The following is a 26985-nucleotide window of genomic DNA, read 5'->3' as shown; positions in this document are numbered from 1 at the left end:
CTTAGTGTACACCACGCAGACATGACCTGATGGGTTTACCACCTCACCTGGGGGATGTTAGCTATGGAGCTAGTCAATAATAATAATAATAAATTTTATTTATTATTATGGGTTTACCACCTCACCTGGGGCATGTTAGCTATGGAGCTAGTCAATAATAATAATAATAAATTTTATTTATTATTATGGGTTTACCACCTCACCTGGGGCATGTTAGCTATGGAGCTAGTCAATAATAATAATAATAAATTTTATTTATTATTATGGGTTTACCACCTCACCTGGGGGATGTTAGCTATGGAGCTAGTCAATAATAATAATAATAAATTTTATTTATTATTATGGGTTTACCACCTCACCTGGGGCATGTTAGCTATGGAGCTAGTCAATAATAATAATAATAAATTTTATTTATTATTATTATGGGTTTACCACCTCACCTGGTGCATGTTAGCTATGGAGCTAGTCAATAATAATAATAATAAATTTTATTTATTATTATGGGTTTACCACCTCACCTGGGGGATGTTAGCTATGGAGCTAGTCAATAATAATAATAATAAATTTTATTTATTATTATGGGTTTACCACCTCACCTGGGGCATGTTAGCTATGGAGCTAGTCCCAGCAGACACATGTTTATAGGATATTCTGCCTATATTAAGCACTAGGACCCCTTGGTAAATAAAGAAAATAATTTCCACAGTCCCAATGAACAGATTACATTTGTGTCCTCACATAAGATTGTATAGAAAACCACTGGAACGAGCCCTGCACTAAGAAATGAATGGCCATATAGATATAACACACAATGTAATGAATACCTATGCACTGACCATAGCGACAAATAGGGGTAGGTGGAGGCACCTGAGGTGAAGGCGCTGCCTCCATGTTATGTGAGGACTCACTGACCACCTATAGATCGCGCCGCCTGGCCTGGAATGCGCGGCCCGTGTGCACTGATGCTGGGGATGAATGGAGGGGCCGGCTCTCCGGGCACACACCTAACAACAGGGGGCTTCGGTGGCTCCACGGGAGGCGTTGTTTAGCATCTTGGGAAGTTTTGCAGCCGGCCCTTTGCACTCGGCTCTTCCTTCACACGGACTCCGAGTAGATAAAGTCAGTGATAACTCCAGCGGAACACACTCGTGCAACATGGACGGTGAGGAGAAGCTGCATCTGCTCAATGGAGAGACACGGTGAGAAGTTGTCGTTACTTTGTATGCAGCTCTGTGGGTATTGGGGGTGGCTAGGAGTGAAGTCTCCACATTAGGATCCCGACCACCATGTGACCAGAGAATGCACTGACATGGAGAAAACTCTTCTATTTTGTAGATGTGTTTGCTCCATGTGTTTGAGACCCACAGTATTGTAGTGTGGAAATGGCTGGCCATCTGTTGGGGCGCCCATCCATTGTCACACTTGTGCCTAAGGTTGTGTTCACACCTGTGTTTGGAGACTTTGTCATACTGTGTGTCGAAAACTGGGGGATGAAAAGGCGCTGCAAGTCTGACGCCCCATGGACCCTATTATAGTTAGAGGGGTTGTCCATAATAACTGGAAATTCCTACAATAAGCTAAACACCCTCCCCCTCCTACTTTGTAAATATCCTAATGAATAAAAAATGTATATTTACCCATATCACTGAGGCGGTCATGTGACCATCCCAGGGACATTTTCTGGTTATCCGGTAACTATCCGTTTCCCCATTTTCGGAAACAGATCGTCACTACTACTCCCCCATTATACTTACCCTCCACACCATTTCCTGGGGGACGGCTCCTCCTTCTTGACTGATTCTGTGTATCCGCTCTTCTCCAAGCACTGCTGCCCATAATCCATCTCTACTGCGCAGCTTCCACATGTGCAGTAGAGGTGGATCATCGCTGCAGAGAACAGGGATGTAGAAGTGCGCACACCACCTCATAGGAAGGAAAATATACTGTATAATGTTCTTGGGCTGAGTAGGTAGGGAAGGGCAGGATAGCTAGAGAGACAAGGAGGGGGTTATGGGATGGAGAGGGGTTAGTGTGAAAGTTAGGCCTGCTTCACATCTGCATTCAGTATTCAATTCGGGGAGTCCGCTGGGGACCCCCCGAACGGAATACCGAATGCATTGACAAGCGGTGATCTTATGAAAGCACACGGACCCCATAGACTGTAATTGGGTCTGTGTGTTTTCCTCGCGGAGAGAAAAGTGCTGCTTAATGCTGTAGATGCAAACCAGGCTTATGAAAGCACACGGACCCCATAGACTATAGTGGGATCCAGGTGTTTTCTGCATGGTGTCCGCACAGAACATGTGGAGAGAAAAGTACTTCATGAACTATTTTCCTCTCTGCATGACTCGTGCAGACACCGCGGGGAAAAAAACACAGACCCTGTTAGAGTCCATTCACACAGAGTTTTGTGGCGCTGATTTGGCCACAAAACTCGTGTGAAAAAAGAAGCGCTGTAAAACTGAATCCCATTGAGTTCAATGGGTTTCATCTTACACGTGCTGCCCATTGAACTCAGTGGGAGGCTTTTTTTACCTACTGCTATCAATGTGTTAACGCGTGTACGCTTAATGCGCGTAACACATTGAAAGCAATAGGTAAAAAGGCCTCCCATTGAGTTCAATGGGCAGCGGGTGTAAGATGAAACCCATTGAACTCCATGGGATTCAGTTTTACAGCGCTTCTTTTTTTTACACGAGTTTTGTGGCCAAATCAGCACTACAAAACTCTGTGTGAATGGGATCCGTGTGCTTTCATTGCTCACCACTTGTCAATGCATTCGGTATTCCGTTTGGGGGGTTCCCATGTGGACTCCCAGAATGGAATACCAAATGCAGATGTGTTCCGGGCCTTACTTAGCAGAAAGCTGAAGCTAGTAAACAAATGTAGGAGATACCAGGAGCTCACAGAAATCACTCAAAACACGCTAAAAAGTATATGGGTGCATTTATTAACAGACATTTCTTATTTAAAAAAAAATAAATGCCCGGAAAACCCCTTAAAGGGTATCTATCATTTTTTTTTTAATAGTGATTTTTAACTAAGCCTTTAGAAAGGCTATTCCAGACATGCCTTTAATCTGTAAATCCTCCCATCTGTTTTTGAATTAACCCGCTTTTATTGATATACTAATTATCCACAAACGTGCATTCCGGAAGTCTCTGTGATGTTCTCTTGTGTGTTATGTGTAAAGAAGGGGGAGGTGAGAGCCAGTGAAGGCTGATGTCACAAGCAGTGCTCAGGGAACATCACAGAGACTTCCGGCTCCAAGCTGGATAATTAGCATATCAATAAAAGTGGGCTAATTGAAAAACAGCTGGGAGGATTAATGAATAAAAGGGATGTGTGGAATAGCCTAAAGGCTATGCAAATAGATACTTAATTAAACATCACTATAGCCAATGATAGATTCCCTTTAAAGGGGCTCTATCAGCAAAATCATGCTGATAAAGGCTATTCACGTATATGTGGGGCTCTAAAAAGGCTATTCAAGCACCGTAAATGTTATATTAAACTACCCCCCCGTTTTAAAATAAAACCCTAAAAAAGAATATTATCTACTTACGGATCGTGCACGCTGGGCGGGCATTCAGGGTGTGTCTTCATCTTCATCCACGCCTCTTCTTCCTCCGATGTCCTCCGGTCCCGTCTTCCTCCGGCGCTCGCGAGCGGACACTGATATAAAAAAAATGGCCTGGGCGCATGCGCAGTAGCATGCGGCTTCTACTACGGCTACTGCACAGGCGCCCAGGCCATTTTTTTATATCAGTGTCCGCTCGCGAGTGCCGGAGGAGGACGGGACCGGAGGACATCGGAGGAAGAAGAGGCGTGGATGAAGATGAAGACACACCCTGAATGCCCGCCCAGCGTGCACGATCCGTAAGTAGATAATATTCTTTTTTAGGGTATTATTTTAAAACGGGGGTGTAGTTTAATATAACTTTTACGGTGCCTGAATAGCCTTGTTAAAGGCTATTCATGCATATGTGGGGCTCTATTAGCATGATTTTGCTGATAGAGCCCCTTTAATAGGATCCATTGGGCTCCAATGTGACCACTGTTGTAGCTAGTGTCAACCTCCCCCCCCAAAAAAAAAATAAATAAAATAAAAATAAATAAATAATAAAAAAAAAATACGCATAAAAATGTCCAGGCATTTTTGAGGAAAATCCACCCACATAAGTGTGATTGGTGGTGGGACCAATGGCTGGGGCCCTCCACAATCACAAAAACCAGTTCCTGTGTCAAGCATATGGCTTGAGGCTTAGCATGATCATTTGCACTTCATTCATTTCATTAGGACTGCTGAGAGAGTGCAGCATTGTTCTCACTTCTCTTCAGCAGTCCCTTAGTAGGGCACATGCTCAAGCTACTGCTGAGTCATATGATGGTTCCTTGTGATCTCAGTGGTTGGGATCCTGGTTATCGAAAACTTGGTACAACCTCTTTATTTATATGTCCATATTTAAATGGATTCTATCTAAGTACATGTCGGAATAGCCTTAAGAAAGGCTATTCTCTTACCTTTCTTTTTCTGATGCGTGCCACTGTTCCTGAAAAATTTCCTCTTTCTTCCATACGTAAATGAGTTTTCAGACTGTTTCTCCTGTTCTGTTGGAAAACTCTCCAGCGACGTCTCTCTTCTTCTCCGGACCGCCTCTTTGCTGGGTCATTGGCTGCATATTCTGTCAAAAGCGCCGACTGCGCATGTTTTTCAGCCATTTTCCTGTGGCCTTTTAAAGGGATTCTACCATTAAAACCTTTTTTGTGGATAAGACGTCAGAATAGCCTTTAGAAAGGCTATTTGTCTCTTACCTTTAGACGTGGTCTCCGCTGCACCATTCCTTAGAAATACCGTTTTTTACCGGTATGCACAGGAGTTGTCTCACAGCGATGGGGGCGTCCCCACCGCTGCCAGAGAATTGTTTCCAGTGCCGCCTCCTTCTTCGTCCGCTGCGTCATCTTCAATGTCTTCTTCTGGCGCAGGCTCGTAACTTCTAGGCGTCGGGCCTTGAGTAGAGCAGACTGCGCAGGCGCACAGGCCACGGGAAAATGGCCGCTTGCACAGTCTGCTCTGCTCAAGCCCCGATGCCTAGAAGTTACGAGCGTGCGCCGGAAGAAGAAGGAGGTGGCGCTGGAGACCATTCTCTGGCAGCAGTGGGGACGCCCTCATCGCTGTTTGAGCGCTGAGACCCGCCCCCATCGCTGTGAGAGAACTCATTTGCATACTGGTAAAAAACAGTATTTCTAAGGAACGGCGCAGCGGAGACCACGTCTAAAGGTAAGAGACGAATAGCCTTTCTAAAGGCTATTCCGACGTCTTATCCACAAAACAGGTTTTAATGGTAGAATCCCTTTAAAGGACTGCCTGTTTGACTGTTATCAATGACCTGGATAAAGCTGTTTTTCTTTTCTTGGGAAATCTTCATGGCTGATCCAGCCCCCACCCTCCAAGGCTCTGGAGTGTTGGGGGATGGGGCTGGTAATTATGATACTGTGATTTCTTATACTAGTGAACGGGTGGTGGTTTTTGGCTGCGTTATTCCTATATGAGCATCGACTTATCTTATGATAGTTTAGTTGGATATGCAGGTAGCCGGCATTCACAGAGTGGTTTCTAGGAGTGATCTCACCAGGGAATAAGCTAGTTGTACTCCTGAGTGTGGGTGGTGAGGACAGTAGGTATGAATTGAGTCCTAACTACACTAACTACAGTGGGAAGTACCTGGGGGATCGCTTAATATATTTACCTATATGGTCTTTGATGGAGAAACACCTTTAGGGCTCCACATACTTTTGTTTATATACTAATATAAATTGAGATAGTTGGTTATTTTAACAGTGGACCAATAAATGTTAAGTTTTAGTTACTCGAGTATAAACCAAATTTTTCAACACAGTTTTTGTGCTGAAAAAGCCCCCCTCTGCTTATACTTGAGTCAAGCAAAAAAAAAAAAAAAAAAAAAATATATATATATATATATATATATATATATATATATATATATATATATATATATATATTTTTGGCTGGGGGGGGGGGTCTATAACCAGCCACAATAGTAATGTATAGAATCTTCCATAAAATACCGTATATACTCGAGTATAAGCCGACCCGAATATAAGCCGAAGCCCCTAATTTTACCACAAAAAACTGGGAAAACTTATTGACTCGAGTATAAGCCTAGGGGGGGAAATGCAGCAGCTACTGGAAAATTTCAAAAATTAAAATGGTCGGAGTTTTTGGGTGCAGTAGATGCTGAGTGCTGGGGAAGGGGAGGGGGTGATTTGGTTGTCTGTCTGCCCCTTCCCTGAGCTTGAGGACTGTTTTCTTCCTCCACTTGGAATTGAGTCTGACTGAATATAGGGTATCTGCAGTGCTCCTATTAACCCCTTCCCGACGGAACAGGAGCACTGCAGATATCCTATATTCAGTAGACTGGGCACTTTCAGACACAGGGATACCTAATGTGTATGTGTTTCACAGAAATTTCCTACTTTTATATGTATTCTAGGGAAAGGAGGGATTTAACACTTTTATTTATTTTTTTAATCTTTTTTTGTTTTTGTACTATTTTATGGGAGATTCTATACATTAATATTGTGGCTGGTCAAAGACCCCCCCCCCCCCTCCTCCATAAAAAAAAAAAGTATAAGCCGAGGGGGGCTTTTTCAGCACAAAAACTGGGCTGAAAAATTCGGCTTATATTCGAGTATATACAGTAGTGAAAAAAAATATAATAAAAAAAATAAAGTAAATAAAAGTTCTAAATCCCTCCTTTCCCTAGAATACATATAAAAGTAGAAGATTACTGTGAAACACATACACATTAGGTATCCCTGTGCCTGAAAGTGCCCGGTCTACTGAATATAGGATCTGCAGTGCTCCTGTTCTGTCGGGAAGGGGTTAATAGGAACACTGCAGATACCCTATATTCAGCCAGGCTTTATTCCAAGTGGGGGAGAAAACCCCAGTCCTCAAGCTCAGGGAAGGGGCAGACAGACAACCAAAACACCCCCTCCCCTTCCCCTTCCCCAGCACCCAGCATCTATTGCACCCAAAAACTCAAGACTATTTTAATTTTTGAAATTTTCCAGTAGCTGCTGCATTTCCCCAGGTTTTTTGTGGTAAAATTAGGGGCCTCGGCTTATATTCGGGTCGGCTTATACTCGAGTATATACGATACTTCCTTATTTGTTTTTCTGGTTTTCATCAATGAAATAATAAACCTCAACCACTAGTTGGTAAATCTAGTTTGCAGCTGTCCATACCACCAATAAGTTATGCATGATATGGAGATAGATGTCCCTTAGTAAAGTATAGGTAAATGTGTTTTCTTATGATCCATGTTCTGTCCATGGGGGACATGTTCTGAAGCTGTATAAAGTGAGTAATATGCCTGGTGAGTGAATACTTATTTTCACCTTATTTTAATATGTTGTGTAGGGTTAATGCATCTTATGCAGTATATTTTTTCAGTGGGGCTTTAAAGGCTGTGCACCAGAAGCTATTCTTTGTATCCAAGTAACACCCATTAATAAAACCAAATAATTTACAGTAGTGATTTCTTGACTTCTATATGTTACTATTATTACATATGAGTGGATGAAAGTCTATGAGGTACTACAGTATATGCTGACCTCTGTACTGTCAATTTAGAGAAGTTGTATTTTTCTGTAACAGGTTTGTATTTTCCAGGTCATATTCAGGAGTCCCGGGTAAAGACTTTCATAACCAGATGTTTACCTATGTGGCTGATCTAAATGGCATTGAATTGGGTCACCAGGGAAAAGAGCACTGCCACTCCAACAGAGCACAGGATGACTGGTACAGCACAGAAAAGGGAAAAGCTCGAAGGAAACTCTATGTGGCATCGGTAGTCTGTCTGCTGTTCATGATTGGAGAGGTTATCGGTAAGACATGCCGGACTTCTATCTGAATCTAGCAATTGTCCTCTGATTATATTCCTGTATGTGTGTCTACATTTCAAGTCAACTCCTTTCTGACACATAACATAATAATATGTCATGTTAACGAAGGTCTTCCTGACACGACATACTATTTACATCATGCACATGGAGCTGAGTGGGTTCTGCAGTGTTTAACATACAGTTGATGTCCTGCTGTATCATCCACGGTCAGAGGTAGCATTGATCGCTGGTTTAAACCCCTTTAGAAACCACTGTTAAGCAACACCAGGGGGGTGGTGATCAATTTGTGTGGCAGCCCAGGCTCTGATCAGTCACCCAGGTCTGCCTCTTTCTACTTCCATTGTGGCAGGTTTAATGAGATTGGCTGCTTGCTGATTGGCTGCTCATATACATATACTGACAGCCCTAGTTCATGGCATAGAATTGCAGTGTATAACACTGAACCAATTGAAGTACCCAGGATGACTTGTTAGGTTCTTGGAGTGTGTATTTCCCTTTTGTAAGGGAATTCTACTTCACTGGCACCTCTAGAGCTCTGCAAAAGCCAAATATGATATTGCCTAGTATAACCCCCTAAGTTTTAGGAATGTGTGTCACTTTTGACACAAACTGGGAACAACATATTTAAAAATGGTGTGTTTAAAGGGATTCTATCATTAAATTGCTATTTTTTTCTCACTAACACAAGTGAGAAAGTCAGCTCAGCTCTGTTGGAGGCCCGATGGCAGAGCCGACTGCGCGTGTGTAGAAGTTCGAAGCCAGTGCCGGAAGAAGACGTGGAGAGAGGCTGTTGCAGACGAAGATTGAGGCGGAGCTGGAGATTTCTCTCGCAGCATTGGGGACGCCCCCAGTGCTGTGAGAGAACTCATTTGCATGCCGAAGAAAACCGGGATTTATACCGAATAGTGGCGCGGCAAAGACATCTAAAGGTAGAAGAAGAATAACCTTTCTTAAGGCTATTCCTATGTGTTAGTGAGAAAAAATAGCAATTGAATGATAGAATCCCTTTAAAATTGACATTTTTAATTTGCAGAGGGGAAGCACCTCTGGTGCCAAAATTGTAACTCTACCACTTAAGATTTTTGTTTTTAAATTGAATCTCAGGGCCTCTGCAGTGTAAATCGCCAATTTAGGCCTTAAATGCACATGGTTCTTTTTCACTGCTAAGCAATGTCCTATCTTCTAAGCAAAAGAATAAAGCCACATGTAGGGAAATTCTAAAATAACGAAAAACAATATAATAACTTGAAAGCTGACATTTCATAGTGGCGCAAGCTATGCACAACATGCTATTTAAATTTTAATTTTTCTGTGCACTAATTTTCAAGAAACCTCTCTAGGGTCAAAATGATCACTGTACCCTTTGATAAATTCCTTAACATGTAATTTCAAAAATAGGGTCACTTCTTGATCCTTTCTACAGTGCTGGCATCTTAGGAGACCTTCATGCATCATGACTCCTGAAGACATTTTCAGCAAACTCATGCCCTCCAAAAGCTTCATTGCACTCCTTCCCTTCGGCTCCTTAAAATATGCCCAAACAGCAGTTTTCATTCACATGAGGGGTACTTGGAAGTAACTGTTACAAATTATGGTTTGCATTTTGTCCTTTTATAGCCTTGCAAAAATGAAATATTTGTGTTTATTTGAAGTGTCATTTTATTTGAAAAATATACTTCTCATTTTCATAACTCAACTTTAATATATTCTGAGATGGGGTCAAAATGCTGAGATATGCTCCTTCAGGGTTGTAGTTTGCAAAATGGGATACACTTTTGGGGGGTGCTATTTCTTAATTTTCTAACTTTTTTTTTTTCTAATTTGGTAATTTAGCAGATCTGCTATTCCAGCAAAATCTGCCCTCCAAAAGCACAGTGACACCATGTTGTGTGCCCAAAAAGCAGTTTACATCCACATGGGAGGTATTTCCATACGCCAGGAGAATTGTGCACCAATTTCTGGGATATATGAGGACAGGAAGATAGAAAGATTAAAAGCCTCCAGCCCTCCTCCCCTCTCCAGTTCCTCCTCAGAGGCAGGCGCAGAGAGGAAATCCCGGAGGTTTGCCAGGTGCGGAACGAGGCGGCCTTTTCTCCCTGCTTCCTCTACCTTTTGGCTGGTGCTAGCATCCCTCGGGGTAGGAGTTCTCTAGCTTGAAGGTCTGGGGGTTGTCATCCTCCTCAGTGGGTTCCTGGGAAATCCCCAATGACAGAATACTATTTAAATTAGATCTTTTCTTTATTCCCAAGGTATCCTCTGCATTTCATAGAAACCAGGAAATAATATTGCCGCCTTCCTTCCCGCACCCAAAAAAAACATTCATAGGAACTTGAGAAGAATAGCTCTGGATTTGGAAAAGACAGTTCCTTTTCGCAGAGATCAAATTTATTCTTTGCCAAAAAAAACTAAAGGCAAAAAAAGCTACTAAGAGCACATTATCCAGATGGATTAAAACCTTGATCCAACAGGCCTATTCAGTCCAAAATCTTCATCCTGCAGATAGGATAAAATCCCATTTGAACAAGGCAGTGGCCTCCTCATGGATGGAGAAGAGAAGCCACCGTGGACCAAATTTACCGAGGAACCACAGTCTAATTTTTATCAGATGTTAAATTTTATATAAATGATCAATATTTATCAAAAATTTACTTTCTACACTTCACTTTCATTTTCCTTCAACCTTTTTCTGACATTTAAGTATTCTTATAGGGAAAAGTTGGGTCTTTAAACCTAGCGGCTGTCCAACAGCTGAGCAGCATCCAAAGCCGCCAGGTCTCTGCTGTATAAGGGCTAGTTCACACGTGAGTATAAGGGGAGGTTTTTGACAGCGGATTTCGCGTCCAAAACCTCCCCTTATAATGGTGGTCTATGGAGACCGCCGGGCTTCTGTTCTCCGCTAGCAGCGAGCTGCTGCTAGCGGAGAAAAGAAAGGACATGTCCTTTCTTCAGGCGGAAGCCGCGCTGTCTCAGTCGCGCGGCTTCCGCCCCCCGCAGCTCCCTCCTATGTCGGCTCATTCATTTGAGCCGACAGCAGAGGGTTAAGCCGCAACAGCGATGGTCGCGGCGGGCGGGTTTTGACAAGAGAGAGACGCGGCTCGCCGCGTCTCTCTCTGTGTCAAAACCCGCGCGGGCAGTTCACGTGTGAACTAGCCCTTATACAGCGGAGGTCTCGCGGCATTGTTGGTGATCACATTTATCGCAGGCATTAACCCTACAGATGGCTCGGCTCTTCACCAGCAGCGCATTATTTAATCCTTATGTAATCGCCTCTAGTGAAACAGCTATAAAATTGTATGTATTCTGTACATGCTGGAAAATATCCATTTACAGTTTCTTTGTGTTTGGTTTGACAGGTGGGTACATTGCACACAGTTTGGCTATCATGACGGATGCTGCCCACCTTCTGACAGATTTTGCAAGCATGATGATCAGTTTATTTGCCCTTTGGGTGTCTTCTCGTCCAGCAACAAAAACAATGAATTTTGGTTGGCATCGGGCAGGTGAGCAACTTATCAATGCTTGTGGAATGGACAGATAATAGACTTGCAGAAATATTCTACTACTGTGATGGGAATTTACTAAAGTAAATATGTCAGAATCCTGTCTTAATTTGTAACGTAAACTGGTCTATAGTATTAGATGACAAAAATCGTGGGTTATATAGATAACCTGTTTCCCTTAGTCCAAACAGCGGCACAACAGATGGGATATTCTTACCCCTTTGTGTGGTTTAGGACAGGTGAAATTTTAATTAATTAATTCGTCACTGACCCCCCCCCCCCTCCATAAGAAGGTAAGAGGAACCTCCTCCCCTTGTGTTAGTTATAAAGTAATCCTGATAGTAATAAAAATAGGGAGGGAGTCTTGTGCCTCTGTTTGGACTAAGGGAAACAGGTTATCTATATAACCCACGATTCCCCCACGTCCAAACCATGGCACAACAGATGGGGATGTAGCGAGATAACCCCTAGGGAGGGCCCCCTTGGCACACAGATGATAAAACTGTTTGGCCGAAGGCAGTAGTCTCTGACCTCTGAAGGACTAGAAAGTAATGTTTAACAAAGGTACTGTGGGACTGCCAGGTGGCAGCCACACAAATATGCTTCAAAGACACCGAATGTTTTTCTGCCCAGGAGGTGGATATTGCCCTGGTAGAGTGGGCTTTAACAAATTCTGGGGAAGTAAGACTATCTTCCGTCTATCAGGGGCTTATCGCCTCTGATCCACCTAGCTAGCGTGGGTTTTGATGCTTTCAACCCTTTGGAACGCCCAAAAAAGGAAACCAGCAGGTTTTCTTCCCTCCTGAAATTTCTTGTCCGCTCCAGGTAGATACGTAAGCATCTTACTATGTCTAGAGTGTGCCACCTCTCCTCCTCAGGAGAGGATGTGGATGGGAAAAACACAGGCAGGGAGATGACCTGATTTAAATTGGCATAAGAAGGGACTTTAGGTAAAAAAACCGGGTAAAATCCTTAGTTGGACACAGTCAGGATAGAAAACTGTATAGGGCTCATGGGCTGACAAAGCCTGCAGTTCTCCTACTCGTTTAGCTGATGTGATAGCCTAAAGGAAAGACACCTTTAGGGTCATGAATTTAAAGTCCACTTCTTGCATCGGCTCGAAAGGAGGGTTACAAAGTCTTACTAGGACGGTGGAAAGATCCCACTGAGGAACTGGCGGCCTTATGGAAGGTCTTAATCTGGTTGCCCCCTTAAGGAACCGGGATATGAAGGTGTTCTGGGTTAGACGCCTATTCAGACAGGCTGATAAGGCAGCCACGTTTACTTTCAATGTGGCCGGTGTAAGGCCTTTATCCAGCCCATCCTGTATAGAAGGGCTATCCTAAGATACCCGTTTCTCTGTACACCAGGTCTTGAAGATATTGAAGATCCTGAGGTAGGCCTGGTTAGTGGCTGGAGCTCTAGAGTGAGCTATGGTATTCTGGATGGCTGAAGGTAATATTTCTAGTCCAGGTATGGACCGGTCAACTTCCAGGCTGTCAAGTTGAGCCTGTTGAGATCTTGGCATACTCTGGCACCCTAAGTGACCAGGTTGTGCTGTGGGGGGACAGGTAGGACTGCTCCCACAGGAAAAAACAAAGTAAAAAAGTAGCAAGGAGGTAAGAGAAACCCCCCTCCATCTGTCCTGCACACAGGACAGAAAAAAACACAAGGGGAGGAGGTTCCTCTTACCTTCTTATAGGGGGGGGGGGGGCAGTGACGAATTTAATTAATTAAAATTCCACCTAAACCAACCTAAACCACGCACAGGGGTAAGAATACCCCATCTGTTGTGCCGCCTTTTGGACGTGGGGGAATTTTTGTTTTCACTAAGTTTGTTGCTTCATTGTTATTAGATCTTTTAGTCAGATGTCTCTGTGATCTACTGAAGTACAATTATCGGCCACAGCTGTAGTTGCTGTGCTGCACATTAAGGCCATGCAAACTCTGGATGGGAAACACTGTCCATATAGCAACCAAATTTATTGGCCTGAATTCGGCAACAAAGTAATTGGTGTCTACTTAATGAGAAGTGAAAACATTGCGAGCCTGGGGACTGGATGCGACTATAGCCACATCCAGTTATATTATGTGTCACCACACTGAATCTGCTTGATAAATGGATCAGGTTTCCCAGCCCAAATTCAGCCATGTGAATCCAGCCTTTAAGTTTTGACACCATTTTCCACCTTGTCTGACATGGCGGTGTAGTTTAGCAGGAAAGTGAGACCTGCTAAGAAGAGGTGTGGCAGAAATGCACTATATTTCTGCCCCTCCTGAACTGTCTAAGGATCTCATCCAACCATCCAGTAACCCTGTAGAGCAAGATCCCCAAAACAGTCTACACATGGCTGTCTGGTTTATCTTGTTTAAATTAATTTGCATACTTGTTTTACCATGTCTTCTCCACTCATTGCCATGTCTCTTCATTGAGAAATAGTAGTCCATTGTAAGCTTTTTCATCCTTATGGTTTTTAGTCAGAACTACATGGGGTACTGTGTAGTGTTTTCAGTGCTGTACACTTGTGACAATCTGGTGCCATCACCTTTTCAATTTCAAACCAACATACTCTGCCGGACTCGCATAACATCTGTTGGTGCTGTTTCTCTATATATATTTGGATTCCCTAAATGTAGTCTTACTGTACATGTTTTTTCTCTTATTTTCAGAAATCCTGGGAGCCCTCCTTTCTGTCCTGTCTATCTGGGTAGTGACTGGCGTTCTGGTGTATTTGGCTGTAGAACGGATTATTTCAGGAAACTATGAAATTGAAGGAGATGTAATGTTAATCACATCTGGCGCTGCAGTTGCTGTAAATATAATGTATGTAATGGGTTCTCTGATACCTTTTAACCTTACGCTACAGCCATTTTTTCAATTTTTTTTTTAACTTTTTGCTGTATGGCCAAAATATTTTTAAATGTTTGTAGTTTGTGCATTTTTGGACACTGGGATACCTAATGTGTACATGTTTGATTTGGTAGGATCTATTTTTAAATTGGTTATAAGGAAAGGGGGGGGGGTTGTTTTAATATATATTTTAACCTTTTTTATTTTTAGACCTCTTAGGGGCATTGAACCCCCGGGGTTCTGATAACTAGTACAATACATTGCAATGCTAATAGATCATACAGCGGAGCTTAAAGACCCGACATCTGCCATAATAGTCTGGCAGATGCTGAGAAAAGATCAAAGGGGTTGTCTGTCTGAGTTCAAAAGGAGAGCTTGTGCAGGTCATGGTATAAACTTAACACTCACTATTTAAAAGCCCCTAGTAGGGCTGGATGATAAATCAAAAATAACCCGAAACCAAACATCAACCAACCGTATGACAGCAAAAGCAAGTTTGTACGTTTTATAATGACCCTCCTCTCCTCTCATTTTCTCTACATTTTGGCTCCTTTCTATTGAATCCTATGAAAAGAAAGTTTGTACAGTTTATAATGTCCGAAATGTAACTGTTGGAACTGACCTTCCCTTACTCCTCTTTTCTCTACATGTTACAGAGCCCAGTACTCACACAGGGACCTTCCTTTAGTTACTCTGCCTATTAATGTCAGGCATTTGGGAATATTAATTTAGTTTCAGTAACTCCATGTGCCTCACATTAATAACGGTTAACCCCATCATGTCCCTCATATTACCCCTGTGTGCCCCATATAAGGGTTACTAATATGTGAGACACATGAGGGTACTAATGAAGGACCTTATTTATGAAGATACCTAATTATTACCTCCATATGTCCCACATATCAGTAACTCTTATGTGAGGCACACAGGGGGTTAATGTGAGGGACATGATGGGGTTAACTGCTATTACTATGATCCCCATGGAGTTACTAAGCTGCAATGCACATGACCACATGACTTTTTATCTACAATGGTGGATTCCCCCCCCCCCCCCCTCCCCGGCTTATATTCGAGTCAATAGGTTTTCCCAGTTTTTTTGTGGTAAAATTAGGGGTCTCTGCTTATATTCGGGTCGGCTTATACTCGAGTATATACAGTAATTCACTATAATGAATAGTGAATAAATTTAATCTAGTATGGTGGAAGACTTGGCTAGCCATGGAGAGCTTTGGATACAGGCAAAGTTCTGTAATTTGACCATAAGAAATAACTTTTTATATAAAGCAACATGCTGATTCGCCATAAACAACAAAAAATAAATGCAAAATGCAGAACTTCCTTTTCAATCGTTTCTGTCATGGTTTCCCAGTCATATCTGTAAAATAGCCACCAGCTTCAAGGACTATGGTATGCTTTCTGTAATTTTGGTTGTCTGTTGCACTCCAATCACTATAACGCTACCAACAATCCCTTGCCACCAATGCATGGATGAATGGAACAGCACAGAGTGGACAACACTAGGTATTTTCAACCATGCATTGTACATTTTTTGTGGAATTTTTATTATGCTGCAAGGTTGCTGTAAGATTTATGTCCTAGGCAAATAATTAGAGCATTCATATAAAGTGATAATGTTTGTATAAATGTATTACAGAATGGGTCTGATTCTTCATCAGACTGGTCATGGACACAGTCATGGAGCTGGAAATACTCACTCTCATTCACATAACAGTGGAGATCAACATAACACTAGTGTTCGTGCTGCCTTTATTCATGTGGTTGGAGACTTTCTGCAAAGTTTAGGAGTTCTAGTTGCTGCCTTTGTCATATATTTCAAGGTAATTCACAGCTGTGGTGGGGTGTTTTTTTTGTTTTTGTTTTTTTGTTTTTTTATTTCTTTGCCACATTTTTCCAATTTTAACCCAATTAAAACTTTGGGTTGTATGACCCAGGCTAATCTTTTATTTGATCTGTCTTTTATCAGCCAGAATATAAAATTATTGACCCTATCTGCACATTCCTGTTCTCTGTCCTTGTTCTGGGTACTACATTGACCATTCTTAGAGATGTGCTACTTGTTCTAATGGAGGGTAAGTGTAAAGTATCAGTCATTTTAGTGACTGTCACTAAAGATGAAGATCATCGTTGTAAGATCCTCATTGTAAATGACAAAGTATAGCATTTTTCTTTTCTCTCTACAGGTACTCCTAAGGGAGTTGACTTTAACATGGTCAAGGATACCCTTCTTTCTATAAATGGAGTGAAAGCTCTTCACAGTCTCCATATCTGGGCTCTGACTGTGTCCCAACCTGTTCTTTCTGTTCACATAGCAATAAGTAAGTTATCATCTGTCAAACAAACGGATTTATTGCAACTCGTGTCATTTCTTTCGTTTGTCTAAAGGTCCATTCACATGGAGGAAAATGGCGCTGAATTTTCCACGCTGAAAAAAAAAAAGCCTCCCATTGACTTCAATAAAGCGCCATTTTCCTCCATGTGAATTGACCCTAACTTTTGTCTGTCTTTTCTCTGTTTCATGTTATTTTCTCAGTCACTTTCAGCCCATTTCTCTAGTAGATAGAAATCTGGCTTTGTAAGTGGACTGTGATTTGCTTAATCTTTCCTTGAATGGGGACACTGTGTATATAGAAAGACTTGTCAATCTTCCTTTGTGGATGGGGCAACCAGGACTCACTGGGATACATTTATTAAAGTCCAGAAAATGAATACAGATTGCAATATTGTATTGTAGTTGTTTGTTTTTTATTCTAAAAATACACCTGTAGAGGCTGCACCAAGCAGCACAAGCATGTGTGAGTGTGAGGTGCTTTTGCGGATCTCTTACAAATGATTTAACTTTTGTTATGCCATATTTGGATCACTATCCATTTTGTACTTCTCTGCCATAGAGTATGCACTTTGAACGTCTCTGTAATGTACCGTATTTTTCGGACTATAAGACGCACTTTTTTTCCCCCAAATTTCGGAGGAAAATGAGGGTGCGTCTTATAGTCCGAATGTGGGGGGAGGAGCGGATTTGCAGCATGGCCGCGCTACTGCCACCGCTGGTTTTCTGCAGCGGCAGGAGCGTGACAATACTGCAGGCCCCGGCAGCTAAGACAGTCCCCGGCATCTGCCGGTCTATTACAGCAGATGTCGGGGAGTGTCTTAGCTGCCGGGGCCTGCAGATTGCCACGCTCCTGCCGCTGAAGAAAACCAGCGGTGGCATGCTGTAAATCCGCTCCTCCTCCGCAGGTCCCGGCAGTTAGTTAGCCCCGGGGCCGGTCCCCACCGGCCCCATACCTTTCCCTAGAATACATATAAAAGTATAACATTACTGTGAAACATATACACAGTGGCGTAACTAGGAATGGCGGGGCCCCGTGGCGAACTTATAACCCCAGTATTATAACCCCAGTAGTGGCCCCTGCACACAGTATTAACCCCAATAGTGGCCCCTGCACACACTATTAACCCCAATAGTGTCCCCTGCACACAGTATTAACCCCAATAGTGTCCACTGCACACAGTATTAACCCCAATAGTGTCCACTGCACACACTATTAACCCCAATAGTGTCCCCTGCACACAGAATTAACCCCAATAGTGTCCCTCTGTGGACACCCATAAACAATTATTATACTCTGGGGTCTTTTCAGGTCTTGTGCAAAGACCCCCGAGTATAATGATAGCCCCTGTGGGGCCCGCGGTGTCACTTGCCGATTCCGGCCCAGCCAGGATCGGCAAGTGAATAGGGCCCGTAACAGCCTATTTAAAAAAAACCGCAGCGGTAGCGGCTGTCACCGGGCCCCCTAATGGCCCGGGCCCTGTGGCAGCTGCTACTGCTGCTACCACGGTAGTTACGCCACTGCATATACATTAGGTATCCCCGTGTCTGAAAATGCCCGGTCTACTAATAGTTTTATGTACAGTGAACATCAAAATCAAAAGTGCTAAACCGCTGGGTTTTTCTCTCTGTTTTGCCTCTGAATTAAATAATAGGTGATCTAAGCAATAAACATTTCCCAAAATGGTATAACTAAAAAGTACACCTGGCCCCACAAAAAAACGCCCTATACATCCCCGTACAGCTGCAGGGTCACCTGTCAATGTGGCCTTGCAGCTGTTCCAAAACTACAACTTCCATACATTAAATATTTTACCATTTTTTGCCTGAAAATTTTTTTTTTCCCTATTTTTCTCCTCTAAAACCTGCGTCTTATAGTCCAGTGCGTCTTATAGTCCGAAAAATACGGTATGTCTTGTGTGATTGATGAGTGACCCTTCTCCATTACTTGTTTACCATAGATGAAGATGCAGACGCCCAGATGGTGCTGAAAGAGGCCAGCTCCTTACTACAGAGTAAATTCCACTTTCATACAACTACTATGCAGATAGAAAATTACTCCGAAGATATGAAAGATTGTCAAGAATGTCAAGATCCAACTGACTAACAATCTTCTGTGTAGAAGCCATTGTAGAATGGGACTCCCTCCAATTCTGTGCCGGGGCATACTTTCTTGTGAACAAGTACTTTTGCTCTGACCTCTCTAGACAAAGGTTACATCCAGCTTAAAGTAAGAATGTTGTCCTGTCAAGAGCAGCATGCATTAGACTGTTTGGGACCTCTGCTTGTCATCGGATTCTCTTCAGCTGCCATATTCTTTTAGATATGTAAGGAGGATCTGCTCTCCATCGTGCTTTATACGTCCCAACATTTTGCAGACTTTTGCACATTATTAAAGTAAGAGACACTTTGCGGTAACTTGATTACAAATAAAATGTGTAATTGGACATGATTGCTGGAAATGGTTTCTTGATGGATTTCATAATGACCAGTTTTGACACTATTTTACCATTTTACTAACCCTTGGTTAAATAAAGTTTAATATGTATGGCAATATAAATATTACTAAAAGAAAGGGGGAAATTTATTAAGACTGGCTTTTCTTTGGTGCGAACCATACGGCAATACCTCATTATGTGTAAAATGAATTTAATAAAATTTTACAAATGTGTGAGTATTTATTATGGTGTCAGTGGTGTGTGCTAGAACCCCCTATATATACAGTCCTATGAAAAAGTTTGGGCACCCCTATTAATCTTAATCATTTTTAGTTCTAAATATTTTGGTGTTTGCAACAGCCATTTCAGTTTGATATATCTAATAACTGATGGACACAGTAATATTTCAGGATTGAAATGAGGTTTATTGTACTAACAGAAAATGCGCAATATGCATTAAACCAAAATTTGACCGGTGCAAAAATATGGGCACCTCAACAGAAAAGTGACATTAATATTTAGTACATCCTCCTTTTGCAAAGATAACAGCCTCTAGTCGCTTCCTGTAGCTTTTAATCAGTTCCTGGATCCTGGATGAAGGTATTTTGGACCATTTCTTTCTACAAAACAATTCAAGTTCAGTTAAGTTTGATGGTCGCCGAACATGGACAGCCCGCTCTCAAATGATCTGAAAACAAAGATTGTTCAACATAGTTGTTCAGGGGAAGGATACAAAACGTTGTCTCAGAGATTTAACCTGTCAGTTTCCACTGTGAGGAACATAGTAAGGAAATGGAAGACCACAGGGACAGTTCTTGTTAAGCCCAGAAGTGGCAGGCCAAGAAAAATATCAGAAAGGCAGAGAAGAAGAATGGTGAGAACAGTCAAGGACAATCCACAGACCACCTCCAAAGAGCTGCAGCATCATCTTGCTGCAGATGGTGTCACTGTGCATCGGTCAACTATACAGCGCACTTTGCACAAATAGAAGCTGTATGGGAGAGTGATGAGAAAGAAGCCGTTTCTGCACGTACGCCACAAATAGAGTTGCCTGAGGTATGAAAAAGCACATTTGGACAAGGCAGCTTCATTTTGGAAACAAAAATTGAGTTGTTTGGTTATAAAAAAAGGCGTTATGCATGGCGTCCAAAAAGAAACAGCATTCCAAGAAAAACACATGCTACCCACTGTAAAATTTGGTGGAGGTTCCATCATGCTTTGGGGCTGTGTGGCCAATGCCGGCATCGGGAATCTTGTTAAAGTTGAGAGTCGCATGGATTCCACTCAGTATCAGCAGATTCTTGAGAATAATGTTCAAGAATCAGTGACGAAGTTGAAGTTACGCCGGGGATGGATATTTCAGCAAGACAATGATCCAAAACACCGCTCCAAATCCTCAGGCATTCATGCAGAGGAACAATTACAATGTTCTGGAATGGCCATCCCAGTCCCCAGACCTGAATATCATTGAACATCTGTGGGATGATTTGAAGCGGGCTGTCCATGCTCGGCGACCATCTAACTTAACTGAACTTGAATTGTTTGTCCAAAATACCTTTATCCAGGATCCAGGAACTGATTAAAAGCTACAGGAAGCGACTAGAGGCTGTTATCTTTGCAAAAGGAGGATCTACTAAATATTAATGTCACTTTTCTGTTGAGGTGCCCATACTTTTGCACCGGTCAAATTTTGGTTTAATGCATATTGCACATTTTCTGTTAGTACAATAAACCTCATTTCAATCCTGAAATATTACTGTGTCCATCAGTTATTAGATATATCAAACTGAAATGGCTGTTGCAAATACCAAAATATTTAGAACTAAAAATGATTAAGATTAATAGGGGTGCCCAAACTTTTTCATAGGACTGTACTTAACCACAATGTAAGGGAGCGTTCACACTACCGTCGGTGTCCGACATGTAGTGTCCGCTCCTAGTGTCCGCTCAAAATCTGTCACGGACACTAGATGTGTCCGTGACACCTGTCATTCACTTGAATGGGCATCGGGTGTGTTCTTTTGCACTCCGTGCCCGTCCTTCCCTGTCCGCAAGAGAAGATGTCCGACTTCTCAAGCGGACAGAAAAACCCTGCATGCAGGGTTCCTCTGTCCGCTTGAGAAGTCGGACATCTTCTCTTGCGGACAGGGAAGGACGGGCACGGAGTGCAAAAGAACGCACCCGATGCCCATTCAAGTGAATGACAGGTGTCACGGACACATCTAGTGTCCGCTCCTAGTGTCCGTGACAGATTTTGAGCAAACACTACATGTCGGACACCGACGGTAGTGTGAACGCCCCCTTACAGCAAGCATACACTCAAACATGTACTGTAGCAACACAAGTAAAGAGAACTCAAATGAACAGTTCCAACTTTTATCTCTGAAATTATAAAAGCAAACAAATAACAGGTAACAAAAAAAAAAAAAAGTTCAAACAATTTTGGTTAAAGGAGTATAGGACAGATGGAGCCTCACCGCTCACTACCCCATAGTCAAGCCCCTATATCTGTTGCATGCGCTGATAGTCCTGGTGGAAAGGTGGGTCTTGGGAGTATAGGAACAATAATATTCATAGCCCCTATGCTTTGGAGACCTTGGTTGTGGAAATGATGTATGCAACATGGCAGATGGGGCATCTGTAGTTGAGTGATGATACTTTACTTCTTGATAGATTCTCAACTTCCTCATGCGTTCTATCAATGCACATGTATCAGAAGCTGCATGTGGTCCAGGAACAGGCACCTCAGCTTCTCTGTCATGTTGGGAATTTGGCTTTGCAGGGGAAGGTCAAGGCTCCACATTCCACCTTAAGGGTGCATGCACACTACGTAACGCCGGGCGTGTATGAGAGCCGTACACGCCGGCGTTACAGCAGGGCTGCCGAACACTTCCCATTCACTTCAATGGGAGCGCTCGTAAACGCCGCTGTTACGAGCGCTCCCATTGAAGTGAATGGGAAGTGTTCGGCAGTCTGCCGTAATGCCGGCGTGTACGGCTCTCATACACGCCCGGCGTTACGTAGTGTGCATGCACCCTAAGTCTGTTCAGTATTCCCTTCCTGAACCTGTTCTATGGTGTGAAACAAATGTAGCTGGGCAAAAAGATGTGACAGGGAATGCTGAAGACTATATCTAAATACTAACACTTTTTGCTTACACAATTGTGTCATATGTTAGATGCTTTTCGTGGTCCTGGGAAAGCTATGCGGCATACAAGGTAATACTGTAATGGGGACTACTGAATGTATAGTATTAATCTCTTATTTCTTCAAAAGCATGCCAGAGCTTACCAGATTTGCCTTTTAAGGTGCTGGAAAAACTGGAGCTGTGATATAATGTGGAGCTGATATAGGTAATACTGATTACTATATCTAAATAATTCCCACTGCCTTTTCCATAATTGTGCTATACATTACCAAATTTGCCAGGAAAGCTGGGTAACTTGCTATGTGAGCTGTAATAGAGACTGCTGAATTCAAATCTACCTAAATAAACCTCCCTACTTGTTCTGAAACTGTCATGCATTGCCAGGGTTATACAATGTAATGCAGTAAATATACCTAACTGAATAAACCAACTCATTGCTCTGTGATTATTCTTATTATTATACCAGATATGCTTTTCAGTACCCCAAGAACAATGGGTGAAATACCAGTTATAACACAGCTAGCTAGTTTTGGCTTTCAGGAATTTGGGGAAGCTGCGTGGTATGATCAAAGTAGATGAGAACAACAAACTTGCAGTCCCCACCTCACTGCTGAGTTGATGGTGACTGGGTAACTTGGTGGTTTTGAATCAAGTACAGTACCATGAGATATGTCTGCATTTGGTATGGGATATATACATCAGAGATAGTATGGACCTTTTGAGGAGACTTGATGTTATCTTTTGTTCCCATGTGTTCTTGGCTAGTATGGATATTGAATCATTGTACAGCTTTATTCCACATAACACTGGATTACGAGCAGTGGAGTTGTTTCTGAAATGTTGGGAAGTGCATTTTTTTTTTCATCATCCTATCCTACGGTTCCTAGATCACGCAAAAACGGCTGAGCGGATTTGGATGAAATTTGGCACATAGTTTGTAACCTCGATTAACACACAGGCTACTTTTTATCCCGGTAAATGACATGGCTTCACGACTATTATGAATTTATGTTCACATACTATATTATACTGCCCTTGCAGCACCTTATCTCAGGTTCTGATAAAGCCAAGTCTGTTATCTCTCTATGTAAATACTCAGCTAACCCCCAGTCCATTCTGCACATGCATTTGAATATTATCTGATCTGTTCCAGGCAACATGCTGACACACTGGATGGGAAAACACCTATGATCCAAATTGGCAGTTTACCAATTTTAACATGCTGGGAAAAAGAAAATCTAATTCATCCCAAAATTCTAAAACAATGAGAGCTATGAAGGTAGCCAGAAACCACAGACTTAAACACAGGAGGATCATCGACGCCAACAACACCTTCATTATATGGTGTCCCAGCGAGCTGCTGAGATGCTGGAACAATCACAGGCACGGTGCAAGGAACAAGTTCAGCAGAAGGCCAGCTTGAGAGCTGCCTGAGCTGGGGGATCATCAACGCCAACAACATGCTCATTATATAGCGTCCCAGCAAGATGCTGAGATGCCAGAACAATCACGGGCACGGCATAAGGAACGAATTCAGCAGCAAGACAGCTTGATAGCTGCCGAAACGCCGGAGCAGGCGAACGACAGCAGCAGTTTGCTGATTATAGGCGGATCATCGACGCTAACAACATGCAGACAAAGTCGCGGAAAGGGGCTAGTAATACATATGTGCTGTCATTGCTGGAGTTTATTTTAACTCACAACCTATTTTTATTTTATGGCAACTCAGGGGGTCAGTCATAGGCCTTCCATGTGCCGCTGCTTAACATCCTCCCTGGCTAGTGGGAAGATCAAGTTTTTTCCCAATGGTGAAGTTGCCTGGAACGAACATGATTACTCAGGCTATCGATACGTAGATGATATTCTGATTCTATGTTCTGGATCCAGAGCAAAATTTTTGGATTTTGTAGCCTCTTTAAATATTAATGATATGGTTTGACATTTGCTGAACACTCTTTTTCATCTCTAGATCTTAAATTGTGGAAAAATTAGGTGGTATCTCATTTTTTTGCAAACCCAAAGCTGTGAACACTGTTTTCCCCTGGTTTTGAAAGTGGGAAGAACAAAGGGTCAATTCTTAAGGGCTTGCATGAATTGTTTCACTATTGGTGAATTGGTGAGTCTATTACAGGCTAGGTTTAAGACTAGGTGACACCCGAGGAATATTTATTAGCTTATGCGAATGTACTTGATAAGATTAGAGATGACCTCTTAATATCTAGGGTGCTCCAATATGATACTTGAGTATGCAGAATTATAGGTACTGTCAGGGTCTGGGTTTGCTAGGTGGGGTGGCATAGACACACAAGTCCAGTTTCTTTTTGTCCAAAACAAAGGTAGAGTTTATTTTCACTCAAAAAGGTAGTGCAGCAACAAAAGGAAACAATACAAAAATAAATACCTGCCCGGCTAGGCTCTAACTAAACATAGAATAGGTTACCTCACTTAGGATAACAGCAATCAAAAGCCAGTTGAATCACTCAGGACACAGCTCCACAAATATGACCTCTCAGTTGGCTCTCCAGCCAAGCTCTGCCAAAGGTCTGCTGCTGGAGTTGACTTCTTAAGCCTCCTCGACGAGGAGACTCTCAACAGCTGCCCCAAAGTGTGGACTGGAGGGGGGTGGAATGACAGGTCCCACTACCAACCTACCTGTCATTCCTAAAAATCCAGCCAAGTAACCGGAACTCTGAAATAATACTCAGCAGACAGAATTATCTGCTGAGAAACGTTCTCTCTGGAGTTTTCTCATCTCACCCACTTTAGTAGTCTGGGTGAGATGTACACCCTCTCCATTACCTGGCCGGCCATCGGCTTACAGTGCATACAGCAATAAAATCTAGTTTATTTAAGATCTTGCTGAAAAACTGTGGTATTGTAGTGTTCATTTATTTGTCTGACATTATTACAAAAGACCCTTCTGTTACTTTTAGGCTAAGGCCCCACACAGCATTTTTTGCTGTGCTTTTTTTTTTAGCCAAAATCAGGAGTGGATGTAACGGAAGGGAAGTGGGCTGCACTAGGTGCTTTCTTGATATTTCCATTACTTTTCAAGCCACTCCTAACTTTGCCTTAAAAAACCACAGCACAAAAAAAATTCTGTTTTCCGAAACGTGGGGCCTCAGCTTTAGAAGAGGTTGCAATTTATGTGAATGTTTAGTACACAGCCACTATACTAGGCTAACAGTATCAGCTAACAAAGGAAAAATATCATGTATGTAAAAATGAGTTATATCAAGCAAAGAAAAAACACACATATAATAAAACTCTATGTTTTATTAATAATCGTAGTAAAAAATGGTGTACAGCAATACATGACACAGACAAAAAGTAACAAAAATTATGATGGGGGGACAAAATAGTCACACAACCAGAATAACCAAAACAAGGAGGTATGCAGACAAATGGGAGGAGATGTAATACAGATGATATTAATATGTCCAATTTATATGAAGGTACATAAGGTATGGAGGGGGCCTATTTGAAAATATCATGTATCCATTGTAGATTATAAATATGAACCCCAACACACATACCAGTGTATGAAAAAGAGATCAAAACATGGACAAGAACAAGAACAAACTGCCCTCACATATGCAACATACCGCCAATGCTTGTGAAATCACCCGACGCGCGTTTCGGCCGGAAATACCCGGGCTTTGAAATTTTAAGTATAGTAGATGGGTTGCCTGTCCCTTTGTGGTCCACACTAAAAGTATTAAGAGTTCTTTCACTAGCTGTACTTTCTATCTCTGTAATTTCCTCCATGATTTCTTTTAATTATAGTGGGCTGAGTGGCTTAACTTGTGGGGTTGGGGTTGTTGTCAGAGGGACTCTGTGAACCCCGTGCCCACATATGCAGGACACCCATCTGGTAAAAACGCATCCTGTAACTGACTCTCTGTCTAGTAAACTGCAAACCCCGAAAACACAGACAGCAAGACGTCTATAAGGAAGCAATTAATTGAATTAAGGTGCCACATCGGCTTTATTAGGCCAATGCCTCACATAACAAGCTGCAGCAAAAAAAAAAAAAAAATGCTGTGAAAAAGACTGTAGTGGAATTGCATCAAGTCTTTTATGTGGACTTTGCTACTATTATGCCTATACAGAAAATGCGTCTCCGTAGATATAATCGGCATGCTACAAATTTTAACAACACAGTCGTTTTTCCAGTTGCAGCTGCTGTCCTATCCGTTTGTTCCAGGCATAGATGTATTGATTTATATTTGAGCGTAATGATAGTTTTCTGTGATTAGATTGGCTGCTAAATATGCACAAACATCAATTATACTGCATTAACTAAACAGCGCAGTAATACACTCTATGCACTATACTTACCAAGTTACCTTCACCTGGCACTGCCAGCTTACCACCTTTGCATTTTGTCTGCAAGCCACATGTTTACAAGTAAATTCAGCAAACTCCAACTAATTTTGGAACACTTCATATCACCAACATATTACATTCATATTTTCTTTTCCTTGTTTTTTTGTGCTTAGGACCCCTTCACACGGAGTAAACGCGCCGCGCATTGTGGCACAATGCGCGGCGCGTTTACTCCGTGTGAAGGGGCCCTTAAAGTGCCATGAAGACTTGTACACAACATGTCTTTGCACACAAGCTTCCCAATATTCCCATCCCCTTCAGTACTTCCAACACTATATGCTGCGGACCAAATGCTACTTTGAGCATTAAAAACTTTATTTCCCTTAGATCCAACAGCAGCACAATATGAGGTATTTCTGCCCCTGTGTGCTGGTAGGACA

The 26985-nt window shown here is 42.3% G+C and overlaps 1 protein-coding gene across 1 annotated transcript; it reads left to right on the top strand.

Moving 5' to 3' along the window:
- The first annotated feature begins 1124 nt into the window (after positions 1 to 1124).
- Positions 1125 to 19030, top strand: SLC30A2 (solute carrier family 30 member 2). The gene is made up of 8 exons (XM_075262712.1): positions 1125 to 1199; positions 7700 to 7914; positions 11286 to 11432; positions 14103 to 14256; positions 15938 to 16121; positions 16268 to 16373; positions 16485 to 16619; positions 18592 to 19030. The coding sequence occupies exons 1-8, from the start codon at positions 1156 to 1158 to the stop codon at positions 18735 to 18737; spliced, it is 1131 nt and encodes a 376-aa protein (XP_075118813.1). The 5' UTR covers positions 1125 to 1155; the 3' UTR covers positions 18738 to 19030.
- The last annotated feature ends 7955 nt before the right edge of the window (positions 19031 to 26985 follow it).

Source organism: Leptodactylus fuscus, chromosome 2, assembly GCF_031893055.1.
Source record: "Leptodactylus fuscus isolate aLepFus1 chromosome 2, aLepFus1.hap2, whole genome shotgun sequence".
Classification (NCBI taxonomy): domain Eukaryota; kingdom Metazoa; phylum Chordata; class Amphibia; order Anura; family Leptodactylidae; genus Leptodactylus; species Leptodactylus fuscus.
This window is presented reverse-complemented; position numbering and strand designations above follow the sequence as displayed.